Source organism: Spea bombifrons, chromosome 4 (genome assembly GCF_027358695.1).
Source record: "Spea bombifrons isolate aSpeBom1 chromosome 4, aSpeBom1.2.pri, whole genome shotgun sequence".
Lineage (NCBI taxonomy): Eukaryota > Metazoa > Chordata > Amphibia > Anura > Pelobatidae > Spea > Spea bombifrons.
Genome location: NC_071090.1, coordinates 54697639 through 54711719, shown reverse-complemented (window position 1 = coordinate 54711719; position 14081 = coordinate 54697639). Strand labels below are relative to the sequence as shown.

At 37.5% G+C, this 14081-nt stretch overlaps 1 protein-coding gene across 3 annotated transcripts in view; it reads right to left on the bottom strand.

The window, feature by feature from the left end:
* The window catches only part of KCND2 (potassium voltage-gated channel subfamily D member 2), a 133035-nt gene extending 119179 nt beyond the window's left edge, over positions 1-13856 (bottom strand). For all 3 annotated transcript variants that reach the window (XM_053464329.1, XM_053464328.1, XM_053464330.1), the window contains exon 1: positions 12672-13856. In XM_053464329.1, coding sequence (XP_053320304.1) covers positions 12672-13786 — 1115 coding nt within the window. In that variant the 5' untranslated portion in view covers positions 13787-13856. The remainder of the gene's footprint in view (positions 1-12671) is intronic.
* Positions 13857-14081: the final 225 nt, after the last annotated feature.

Below are 14081 nucleotides of genomic sequence, written 5' to 3'. Positions count from 1 at the left end.
AATTTTCTTTATCTCTGTATGCACAAGTGATGGGAGAAGTGATGGGAAACCCCACAAATCTAAAAAAAAACAAAAAAAAAACCACAAATCTCATAATTTCACAGTAGATTGCAGGAATAGGAATCAACGCCAATGGGTTCTAGTGTAATACCAAAAAGGCAGAAAGCCATCTTATCTCAGGCCTTTTTACAAAAAAAACCCTCTAGGTTCAGTCAATTATGATAAATAACTTGTTTAATTTAATTAAATAATTGATCTTCAAACCAAAACTCCATGGCATTAAATGTTGTGTATCTAGTTTTGATCATTGTTCATCATAAACTCAGCCTTCATTTGAGGTTGTGCACTTTCTTGTACAAGTAGGACCATTTAAAATAGCCATTGCCAAATTGCCACCTCACAATGCTAGTGTCACAACGAAGCTTCGTGAAACCTACAATGGTGGTCTTTAATCACAAAGTCACAAAAAAAGTATCTTAGACACACGTCCTGCTCCCCGCCCATTGCTTTTTTTAAATGGGGGTGTTTCCTGCGATGTCAGTGGGAACGCCCACTGACATCAGCAGGAACGCCCCCAACATCAGGGGCCAGTCTTGGCTGCATCCCGCAAGGGAAGGCTCCAGGTAGCAGGAGCTCAGAAGTTCCCAGGTATGGGCCTATGTTTCATTTGGCCTGGTTTAGTTTTTTTGTTTTTTTATTACCAAACGTTCAGTGTTTCTAAGATTGTTTGCATATGCAAGTGCCGAGAAATACACAAAAAATGTATTCAACTGCATCCTGGTTATGGAAATTCATGCAAAAAAAATTTCATATAGAATTTTTGGAAGTTACCGGGCTCAAAATGGAATATCACATACCCTTTTCTGTTAATTTTTCAAATTTTATTTTGTGAGGCATATGTCTCTTTTGGAGCTTCTTAGCAGCAAGTATATATTTTTGGATAGAAGATTGTCCAGGGCATTTCACTAGTAGCATTGGAACACTTTGGCAACCATTTGGTCACAATCCCTGGGAGCCATAATGTTAATTTCATTGCTTTTTTCTCCAACCTTTTTGTGTTTCTTAGGGTTGTTTGCACAGATTACACGAAACTGCAGATAAACACACTAAAATGTATTTAGTTGCATCTTCAGATAACAGAAATCCCCACGTGCATATTTTTTTGCATTACTTCTAAAATCGACAGAGCACACTCATTTCACTGCACAGAATAGGCCAGGATAGGCACACAGAAAATATTTACAAAACATATTTAGATAAAAATGACTCCTTGGATGTGGGTGATAGGAGTTGTAATGTAGAAATCAGCCCATTTCTAAAAAATTTAACTATTTATAAAATGTGAGTGTAGGGTGTTGTGATCTATTATATTGGGGGTTTTTTGCAGGTCGGTTGTGTGGCTTAATGTCTGCTCCCCTGCTGCATGACAGCGGGGATCAGATTATTTCTCCTGTGTACCAGCTATCTGATCAATCTATAGAATATATATATATATATATATATATATATATATATATATATATATATAATCAACTGGCAATCTGTTGTTTTAACGTTTTATTATTTCTTTTTTACTTTTTTATGGCGGGTACTTTATTCAAGATGTTATGTCGTCAATATAGTTGGGTTAAATATTACAGCGTATGATCATATGTTTTGTATATATGTAATTTGGGTGGCAACACTACAGCCAGAAATTTCACTTTATGGACACAAGGGCAGAAAACAGTTCCACTGGGTCCTAAAACTACCTACAAATGCTTTCATGTGTTAGCATTATACTGTGCAACCCAGTATAATATTTTGTTTATAGTAACAAGGCACCCTCATATAACATCATATGTCAGCACTCCACACTAGTAGATGATGTGAGCACAAGGAAATATGCATTTGAGGAGACATCTGTACCAGTAATCTATGGGAAAATATAGTCCAACCACAAAAGTTATGTGTGTATATATATATATATATATATATATATATATATATATATATATATATATATATATATATATATATATATATATATATATATACATACACACACACATATACACACAGAGTCAACACCATGTGTTGTTAACAATATTATTTGCATTTCAGTCTCCCATGCTTGAAGTAGGCTGAATCAGTAAGAATACTAATTATGCACAGCTGTGCATTACATGGTAAACTACAAAGCCAAAAATACATTTTGGTGCAATTAATGTTTTACTTTAACATAATTAGTTCATATATTTAGCATGTATTAAAACAACTTTGGAGAGATAAACACAAAACATGCTAATTTGATCAAGCTAGAATTAAATTGTAATTTCAGTATATGATTCATTCAGGACCAGGGTTTTTTTTATATACCTTAAACCCAAGAGTCTTTTTGTGATTTTTAATGTATGTTTGCTAAATCACGATTCTCCTTTTAAAAATGTGATGTACCAAAACAAATTATTTATCGCTTTGCTCAGGACAGGTAGAGTATTCTTTTAGAATAAAAATACATAAATGTAGTTATTATATTTTTTATATGTTCAACAGGGCCACCCCCATACTTTACATTGTACCCCATAATATACATTCATTAATCACTCCTGTGTTGCAATGGCACGGTGTTGGCTAATCCAAGTTTACATTTAAAACTCTTTTGCAGTTATGTAAGCACATCTAGAAATGTCCTTGATTTCCATGAAAACAGCTAAATGACCCCAAACTGTTGAACGGTAGTAAATTTATTATCTTGATAAAGGACTATGGTATCATCTGTATCATACCGTATTTGCTCTGAAAAATACCCCTCGTCTTATAATCGGGGTCGTCTTATAACTCAACTAGGTCTCACTATGAGACTAAGATTCACATCCCCCGCAGCGATGCAGGGGACCCGGATCCTCCTGCCCCCCCCCTAATTTACTGGTACTTCTGAGACCCCGGTGCTTAGTCCGGGAAGCGTGTAGAGCTCTTCTCGATTCGTGTAGAGCTCTACACGTTGCCCGGTGCTTAGAGCTCTACGCGATTCGCGTACACAACTTCCGCTGCAGCCGGGAGGAGGTGTGGTTAGCAACGGGAGTTGTCTGCGTCCATCGTACAGACCTTCCCCGGCTGTCAGAGATATTCCTTGTAGTGGTAAGGCTGAGGGATGTCGGGGCACATTTTTGGGGATCTTGCTTATACATTTTGGATGCCAGTGATACATCACCGGGCTCCGTATGAATTTTTAAATATTTACTTTATTCTATCAAAATGTTCCCTTACATTTTTTATGGGCTCCGTACGAATTTTTTTATATTTACTTTATTCTATCAAAATTTTCCCTTACATTTTTTATTTTTATTTCATGTTTTTTTCTCCCTCTCCCTGATCTGTCTATACTGATCAGGTCTCTATTGCCCTGAATTGCTAATCGCAATATGTGCGATCAGCCAGCAGGGGGAATTTCTCATGTAGCAGAAGGGAGATGTCCCTGCCGCTAACAAATTCAGGGGATTCAAAGATATGCTAATATGGCACAAAAGCTCATGCCACTTAGGGGGTAAACCCCCTGTCAATAAGGGGTTAATATACAGGGCTGTATAGGACATTAGGTTGCCCCTTTAACTTAAAGAGATTACATTTTTCATCACACAGTTTAGTAAATTTACTGGGAATCAAGCTGTAAAACAAGGCAATTGTACTCAACTATATAGCTACAATTTCCCTACAGTACTAATAAAACAATTAGTAGAAACACTGGATGAAAGCATAGGTTAACTAAATAACTAAAGAAAAAAAAACAGAACCCGAAGAGCATAATTAAAATCGTATTTGTACAGCTCATTTGATTATTTTGTATACTGATTTATTTCTGGTTCATTTTTCTAAACAGCATATATTTAGTGGATGATGTATCATAGGGTAATACTTATAATGCCTCATTTGCTAAATTATATCAATAAACCAATCTTCCCTCTGCAAACATTTTCACTAACCCTAGCCACGTCTACAAAATCCTGCATTCACATACATTTACATGTAAGCATTTCACGAAGAATACAAATTTCAATCATGAAGCACCAAACCCCATAAGTTTTAACTTTCCTTTCACATCTCAGTAGATTTAATATCCTCTTGCCCTATTATTTATGAGTTCACAAAGAAACCTGTTATTTCCTGTTATCTCCTCAATAAATAAGTGAAGCAGTGCATGATGCAAAGCTACAAGTCATTAATGAAATGGCCTACGAAATGGTCACAGTGTCTAGTCCTTGGAGCTTGCACAGCAGCTATTTGATGGAAGCTGCATCAGCACAGAAGAGTAATTGCATTCTGCATATTGATATATCCCACTTTCCTACACACACTACATGGTTTTTGAAGTGGTTTACATAAAACATGAGTAATCATGAAGAAAGCAGAAACACATAAAAAATGGAAAAAAAAGCCAACAAAGTAAATACCCAAGATTGATATTTTTATTAGCGGAAATAATGCAGCTTCTTCCAGATGGATACAAATTTAATTATTTAAAGAATATTATGCCTTCTATTGGCTACTTACTAAAGCAGACGTGTTGCCACTTTTTATTTTATACATATTGAGAAGTACAAAAGGCTAAGCATGGTTAGGTTTCCAGGTGAATTGAAGTTTTCAACCAGTATAAACCTCTCATGCAAGCAGAGGTAAGTTTAACCCTTAGATTGGCCCTTTATAGTGAAACGATCAAAAGTCAACTACAAACTTCCTTTTTTGGCAAATGCATCTGAAAGAAACAGATACCACAGATCCCAATCTAAAACCATGAAAAGACAAAGTCTTAACATTTTTTCATAATTTAACTTAATGCTTGGATTCTTACAGACATCCAAACCATGCAAGCACAAAAATGTTAGGATGGCATTTTTTTTTTAATTGAGATACAGTGCCATGAAAACAATCTGAGTTAATTATGGCTAAAATATTAGCAGAAATTAAGTTTACTAACATGACTTTTCTAAAGCTATATTATTGTATACACTCCTGAAAAGCTATTTCCTAACCTGAATTGAAAGGAGAAAAAAAAAAAACGAGCTAAATATGTTAGTATATATCAAAGCTTTAATAAATTAGACATCACTGACGAGAACATGTCAATTTCACATCTGTTTTTAACGCAAGTAGTTAATTAGTATACAGTGGAACTGCTACACTAGGCTAAAAAAATTACTCACGGCAGCTCAATTTATGGAAGCACAATTCTAGTGAATTTGATCTTAACTCAGCAGATATAACTCTGATAGTTTATTATACGCCAAGCTGCTCAAAGCTCCCATGATTTCTTGCCGACTTCAGTGAACTCGGTGTTAAATTGCTGCAAACTGATTCACGGCTATGTGTGATAAAAGCCCTTAACCTTACAACAACCAAAAAGTGAAAATAAAAGATGAACCTTTGTAATATTAGACTTTCGTTCTACGTTTATGAATATACATTATCATCCACACTAGCAGAGATTATTTTAAATTCTTCTGAACAATTAATTAAACAACAGTCATATCTTGGGAGCCATAATTAACATGAATACTGTTCAGCAGTGATTAATATATTTTAATATCAAATGCCTGCATGAATAGGACCTCTTTTCGTGTATATATATATATATATAGGCTTTTCACAAGATTTCTGTGTTTCTGTGGGAATTCTGCCAATCAATCCAGTAGAATTGAGCAGAGCATATGTAAGGTCAGGCATTGATGTTGGACAAGAAGCTGGAAGCATGGCATAGTCCAAAATATCTTGGTATGCTCGTATGGGAACGTACCAAGACATTTTGGACAATGCTATGCTTCCAACTTTATGGGAACCATTTGGGGTCTATTCCAGTATCACTGTGCTCCAGTCCACAAAGCAAGGTCCATAAAGCCATGGTTGGATGAGTTTGTTGTTGAAGATCTTGACTGGCCCACCGAGAGCCCTGACCTCAACCCCATCAAACACCTTTGGGATGAACTGAAGCAGAGATTGTGAGCCAAACCTTCTCATCCAACATCAGTGCCTGACCTCATAAATGCTGTACTGGATAAATGGGCAAAAACGTCCACAGAAATTCACCAAAATCTTCCCAGAAGAGTCAAAGCTGTTCTAAGGTGGGGGCAACTTCATATTAATGTCTATGTATTTAGAATGCAATGTCATTAGAATGCAGTGTCGCCAGCCTGTTGGTATAATGGTCAGGTGTCTGAACACTTTTGTCCATATAGTGTATATAATATTGAGGACTTATGAGTTAAATGTAACACATATTAGTGTGTATACCAATTTATTTCTTCCGGTACTGGAGCTTATTTTTAGCTCTGGTTTATAATAATATGAACATTTTCAGTAAAGTGAAAGTTTAAAGTTTGTTTTTTTATAGTGTCAAGTGTTGGAGTCCTGCCAAGAATCTTGGTCATGACAAACTGTCACCACATACACAGTAATACGTCGGTAAAAGAGCTTGCAGACAGATGCTGACTTGCATTGTGAGACATATCATTTTCTTCAACGGATTGTTCTAATATGGGATATAATTGGCTCTTAAGATGATACATGTGCAAAACGTGTGGTTTTGCTTTTGGGGTTTTAGATCCTAAAAATTTAGAAAATGCCAGAAAGTACTAGAGAAAATACTTAAAGATTAATACTGCAGAATAGACCTCTGTTTTTGTTTTTTGTTTTTTAAATAAACAAATACTTACAAGTTAAGTATTCAATAAAATCATGTAAATGTATTATTTGAACTACCTAAAATACCTTTTCAGACACTTGGGGCTAAATGTAGGTTTAGACATTTCCATCCCAATGTGCAATGTTGAAACATGTCCCAAAAATAATTAATCATATAAAAACTTGGTTCACTTGTAATGTTTCAGGGATTGAATAGCCCAGTGACACAAAAGTAGACACTAATTGGCTGTTGCCATAGAAATTAAAAAATGTTCTCTTTTGTCTTTATGTCTGTAAACATTCACAGAAAAGAATACAATGACAAAGGCTTACTTGCTTAATATGCTGCATAAGGAAAGTAATGTTTTTCTTAATGGAACAGCACCTTTAACGTGGAACTCCTATGGATGTACCTCTTCTGTGAATATTAGAAAGTCTGATTGCTGGCTGGATAAATCTGTACTGAACCTAAATGATTAAAGAACTTTCATACCTAGGAACCAAGTATTGGTTGCTCAAAGTTCATTCTTTTCTATTCCTCAAAGGAGGTAAGAAGGTTGTGTGGTTATCACAAAGGAGCAGGGCTAGCCATGGATATTGGTGGGACGATCTCTGGTTAGACCTTAAAGGAGTGGGAAGTGAGGGGACAGTAATGACGACAGGGTAGAAGGGCTCATTGCCCAGGTGGCACTAGGAAAATGGATGGGCACAGCCAAACAGCCTTTTCCTGCCTCAAGATTGAAGACGATAAGCCAGGCCCTCATGGAAGCAGTGTTTCACCAACAAACTGCAGTTTTCATCTCTTGTCAACTAAATGGTTATGTAGAGCCTTGATATAAGCCTAGGTTACAAAGAAATAAAGAGTCCCTGAGCTGGACTGTCATAAGAGACAAGTGTGTGAGCTATAAATAATAATATATAATACATCAGTTAAATTCAAAAAAAGGAAATTATCTGTACTAAATCATTAAATCAAACTATATATTTAGACATAGTAAAACTATGTGTTTTAAGTCAACACTCCACAACTGCTAAGATCACCACTGGCAATGTCAGTGGAAGAATAAAGTATTACATGGTGTTTGCATGTGCCAAACATCATTTAAGGTGCCCTACGAGTACTATAATACTCATTCTTCCAGAATGAAAATAGATAAATAAATAAAGCCCCTATGTGACATAAAAGCTGCAATTCCTCATCTGTGATCCAGATATACTTGCCTTTGATTGGCTACTTATTTTCAATGTGATATTGTCCATGCTTGTGCACAAGGGTCTAAACAGCGCTGGTGCGGTAAGTATATCACATGCAAGTGTGAACACTTCTCATACACCGAAACTAGCTGGGAGGTAGGCGAAGGGGCAAATACATTTGGTGGGGTTCTCTAGAACCCCCCCATACATATGCAAGGGGGGAAACCACATAAAAATTAAAGGGACCATGCAGCTATCATAGTAAAGTGTATATGATGGCAGGAGTGTCAAGTTGATCTGTTACTTTTATCTATTACCTATGTGTTGACTAGTATTCCTTACACTAACACCTAAATACTATTATTTTTTTTCTTACCATAAGCAGGTGTTAATCACAATTATCATGAACAGGCCAGTCAATTACACATTAAAACAAAAGAAATTCAGAGCTGTACCTCTCATAACACAGTTTCTTTTGAATAACAGTAATCAATGTATGGATTGGCTTGAGTTTCTGTAGATTGGACACATCTAAGCACTTCTTGTTATAAGCTTGCACAATAATTGTCAGATACAGTGAGCCAAAAGAGCAAGAGTATACACTCTGGAAATAATGTCAAGCACTGTATAAAATATTTTTATACCCACCCAAAGTCTTTTATTCTCTAGATTTAATTATATATTAAGCATTACTGATAATTTACAATATTTTTGATTAGAGCTGTCATTTATTTCTACTGGGCACCTACATTACACAAGACACGTTATTTCTAGCAGTTTAAGTTAAATAGGAATAATTAGTGTCAATAGATACTCAAGCATATAGGTACCCCTTGCAGCCTGAAGCCCTGATAGGGGCTGCTACAAAAATTCCTGGAGCCATATTGTCATTTTGTCTGCGCAAGTCACGGAGTTAATTTTCACTTGTATCAGAGGATACTGATGCTGGGAACAGAGCCGGCCTTAGGCGTTGTGGCGCCCTGTGCGGACTACTCCTCTGGCGCCCCCCCTCACTACCCCCCCTCTCTGCCCCTTCAAACTACCCGCCCTCTCTGCCCCTTTAAACTACCCCCCCTCAAACTACCCCTCCCCTCTGCCCCTTCAAACTACCCCTCCCCTCTGCCCCTTCAAACTACCCCCCCCCTCTGCCCCTTCAAACTACCCCCCCTCTGCCCCTTCAAACTACCCCCCCCCCACACTTACCTTGTTGCCGGAGTCCTGCGGTAAGAGTGGGAGGCATCCGTCTTCTCGCTCTGCCGGCATTTCATGTTGAGCGCCGGTATAGTCCGGCGCTCAACATGAGATGCTGGCACCGCGACGGAGTCACGGAGAGTAAGGGGCGCCGAGCGGTTGCCGAGAACTTCACGAGCAACCGCTCGGCGCCCCTGACCGGGACTTAGATTAAAGCATCGTTTTTTTTTTTAAACTTTATTTAACATCAATGATGTTAAATAAAGTTTAAAAAAACAAACAAAAAAAAAAAAACGATGCTTTAATCTAAGTCCCGGTCAGGCGCCCCTGCAACCATGGCGCCCTGTGCGGTCGCACAGGTCGCACACCCCTAAGGCCGGCCCTGGCTGGGAATAACTATTGGTCCCTTAGTAGTAGTTCCTGGACAGCTGACTTGAATGATGCTTGAAGGTTGCTGAACTTAGGCACTTTTAAGGGGAAAAAAAAACTGAACAACATTTACACGTGCTATGTTTAAAAATAAAATCTAACAACTTTGATCAACTAACTTTTTACATACAAAAGGGACATTTAAAAATAGGAGAAATTAATACCCCCACCGCAATGGCAAGTAATGTTTTTATATACTTACCTTTCAAACCTTAAGTTGTGTTCAGTAACAAAAAACACACAGGGCTCACAAACTTTTTACCCATAGATGTATTTCATACTATAGGCTTGCCTAAACAACACGCCTATATAGTCTTACACATTCTCTAAATTAATCTATTAAGGCACTTACAATTTCATATTAAAGCACCATCAAGCACCTACTCTGTCAACATAAAAAAAATCTGTATATCTGAATCAAGGTCTTGGAACCATTAATAACAGTACAATTACAAGCCTATTTTCTTGTGAAACCTTCATGAACATTGCATTTGTGTTAGTGTCACTGGTCACCACTTGGGAATTAATTTTGAGCAGAATGTAATACAGACAAGGTAGCGGTTGGCTTCAATGACACAGAAGCCAACAATAAATACCTGATCACGGCTTCCTCGTCCCAACAGTGCGTGACTGTTCTGGCATGTATCCTCTGAGGGATAAACTAGCTCTATAGGTGGTAAACTGAGATAAGTAACTTTAAAATTCTTTTTGCAGAAGCTTTATTGCACTAAATCTGTATGCTACTAAAAAAAAAAAAAATCAAAGAAATGTGATTGTGGGTTTTGTTCATCCTAAGTGCATTAATTTACCCAATATCTACTCTCTATCCTATAACTATTTTCTAAAAGCATGGCCTAAGTGCATTGCTATGTTCACAACAATTGTATTATTTAAGCGTACATCATATAAATTTTGAGCCCAACAAACAACTGTGTTTATGTAAAAGGATCAATTAAAAAACATAACAGTATTACTTTATAATCAAAAACCAGAAACAACAGTAAACCATGTTTTGTCTTTTTTTTTTAAGATTCAGCACCATGGATAGAGCCTATGTACATTACAACAAAAAAGCGTATGACCCGTGAAACCAACATGATTGTTACGGTAACCACAAAGGTTTGTAACTTATCCGACTTAGTTGTGTATAATGCATAACATGACATTTGAGAAACGGGAGAATTAGTGACCCATCTCTTACTTAATTTTCATCAGCTTCTATGCTTTGGCTTCAAGTTCATGATGACACAATGAGATACCTATCTTCTGGAATGTGGTAAATGCTTAAAGCTGTTACTACTTGAATACTAATGAATAGAAGATATAAATAACATTAATGGCACATATATCATTAAAGTTCAATTACTTTAAAATATAAACTTTTAATCTCAATACAAAAAACACATCTAAAAAAATATAAAAACTAAAGCTACATCTAGTCTCTTAAAATATTATTTGTAAACTATTTCAGTGGGAATCGAAACACAAATTTGCAAAAAATAAAATAAAGAAACAATAAAGAAGGCTGCTGCATTTATTTTTTAAGACTTTTAAAGGGCTGCAGACTGTCTGGATATAATAAATGCCTATTGGGTTCAACTGGGTATTTAGCCTTATCTAATCGATCTCTCCAACCGGGTCTGTTACTGTTACCTTAACAAGGAATATGGTTTGCATCTTCTGCTATATTTAAACACACTCATATGATTCACATAATCTGATTTCCTTATTTAAGGTTTGAATTCTGAAGCTAACTGGATCAGTTGCAAAAGGACTCCTTGGAAATTAGAGCTGTAAAACCATTCCCCCAATCACAAAACAACATTCTGGTTTACTATTAATATATCTTTGACAGTGGAACACCAAATAGCAGAGATGCAATGCATCCCAGTGGAATAAAGTTGTGGAGATTACAGTCTTAGATCTGAAAAATTCCCAATGTGTGCTGCAAAGTTAAAGTGAATTTCCAATCATGGAAAATATATGTTTTGTGCACACATTGCATTCAATACCTACATCATAAGTCACTGAAAAATCACACAAACGGATACAAGGATCAATATTGTGCTCTATAAAATGGAACTACAGGTTTTAATTATTATGAATATTGTTGTTTAAACAGGAACAGTTATAAATCATGGCACTTAAAGGTTAAAATATAATGCATACTGTAGTATCATATATTAAATAAATAAGCCAGCTAAAAATCACCAGGAGAGTTTGGTAACTGCTCTGCAATGAGGACGGGCATCCATGAAGCAATGAACTCAGTCAACCTTTGCCTCTGGACCACTATTGCAAAGAACAAAGCAACAGAGGTGACAATCTTATAGAGCATAAGCTCTGATTTGGAGACAAACCCTCATGCAAAATTCTCAGCAGACATATCCTTATCAATAACCACACTGTAAAAGATAAAAATATTTATATTGTAGATTTAACTTACTTTGATGAGTTACTTGAAAGGCAACCTGGTCAACAATCTGAACTAATGCTGCATCGGAATTCTCCTACAACCATCACCACCATTGAAGCATAAATTGATTGCCCAATATTGTACACACAGTTTGAATAAATGTTGATTGACAGATGCCTAAAAACCCCTCTTCAATTGGCATTAGGCCTTCCCAATTAAAGTGCCACTTACTGTGCCACCAAATTTCAAAACTGATACTTCACAATGACGTTTAACCACTGTATCTTCCATGGCATCATTGTTTCACAACTAATACTAACTAGTTGTTATACGTTGTATGTAAGGATTCTGGTTTTTTTTTTTTTTTGTTCTCTAAGTAACATTTAAACAATCAATGTTGTGCATCACTGAACACAAATGTGTCTATCTTCCAACTGGTAGATCAGATTAATTAAGACAAAGTCTCTCTGTTTTAAAGGCCTATGTGCATAAGAGCAAAGAACACAGCATTTAGACCTAACTCAGTTCACAAGTTTTGCAACCATTATAAAAACTAAATAATGAAAACTAAAGTTTCATTTGAAAACTGCTTTTAAGTGATTTAAGGAGATTTTGTTCCAGGATACTACACAAGCACTTGCCACAGGAAATCGAATGTTTATGTGTCACACTTCAGTCAAGCTTGAAGGACACACATTATTGATAGCCATCAGCTAAGGACTGTTGCATATTATTTTCAACTGTCTCCTTGTAGCCATTTTTCACTTACTACACAGACATGACTTACCCCAGGGTTGTCATGGTAACTATGGTGTACCAGAATGCGGCGGGAATGCTAGTGAACTTGCTGTTCATTGATCCTTTTTCTGCGTAAAACATGACGGTGGCAAAGATGATGATGGCCATGGTTAGAGAGAAAAGCAGAAAGCCCAGCTCAGAAGCACAGCTCTTTAGGGTGTAACCTAAAATCCGAAGGCCCTGGGAGTGGCGAGAGAACTTAAAGATCCGGAAAACTCTGAATACCCTCAATGTGACAAATGCGCCACTAACGTCCTCGTTGTTTGTCATCACCAGGGCAATGTAATATGGCATAATGGCCACCACATCAATGATACTCATCACACTTCGTACAAAGCGATATCGGCTCGGAGCTGCCACTAAACGTAACAGGTACTCTACGGTAAAGATCATTACACATGCTGTATCCAAGCAGAAGAAGGCCATGACATAACGCTCCCCACAGGGCAATTCACGCATGGAACCAGGCATTGTGCCACATGGTACTGTCTCCACTACGTTGGCGATAACAGAGACTGCAATAAAGAATCCAGTTACGTAGTAAAAGACCAAGGCTAATGTACTTGTGTGTGGATTCTCAAAGGCTCGCCACATTTTCTGGCGAACTGACATTGGGGGTAGTGGTCCCTCTGCCTTATTGTCATTTTCCGCATCATCTAATATTCTCTCTGCATTTTCCCTCCGGCGGTCCTTATACTCCTCATAGCAGCAGTCACCAACAATCTCAGGTATAATGCCAAAAAAGGAAAGTTCCTCATCATATGCTGCAATGCATTCATGGCGTGGATAATGCAATCGACCTGTGCGATAAAAGTTAAGAATGTGGCGAAAAATGTCTGGGTCCCTATCAAAGAAATATTCTCCCGTATCCTGATTGAGAAAGAAATCACGCTCAGTGCTGCCGAGCAAAGTGTCCGGGTAACGCTCTAGTGTGTTTCGCCATGTCTGAAAGCGGGTGCCGCTCACGTTTAGCACGATCAAGGTGTCCTGGGACCTCTTTCTCTCCCCATGGGGAGGAGGTGGCATAGGACCTGTGGCCACCGGCATCCAACCAATGGCAGCTGCCCTGGCGAAGGGAAGCCATGCTGCTACTCCAGCTGCCATACTCACAGTCCTGAGTTTTATTCCTTTGTCTGGAAAGTAGCAGAATAAACCAGCCTACCGAACAGGTCCTGGTTTGGAATTTCAGCTTTACTATTACAAAAATATATGAATCATTGAAAAAGACAGAATTAAAAAACAAGCAGCTGGCTCTTGCAGATGCTCTCAGTTGAGTGTTGTTGTGTCTCCAGGTCACAAATCCACATGTCCCAACCAGGAGCTGTCCATAGCAGTGTTCACTCTGGGTAGTTCATGGAGGATCCCATGTGTTGCCGGTTTACTTGTAGCCCGTTTGGAG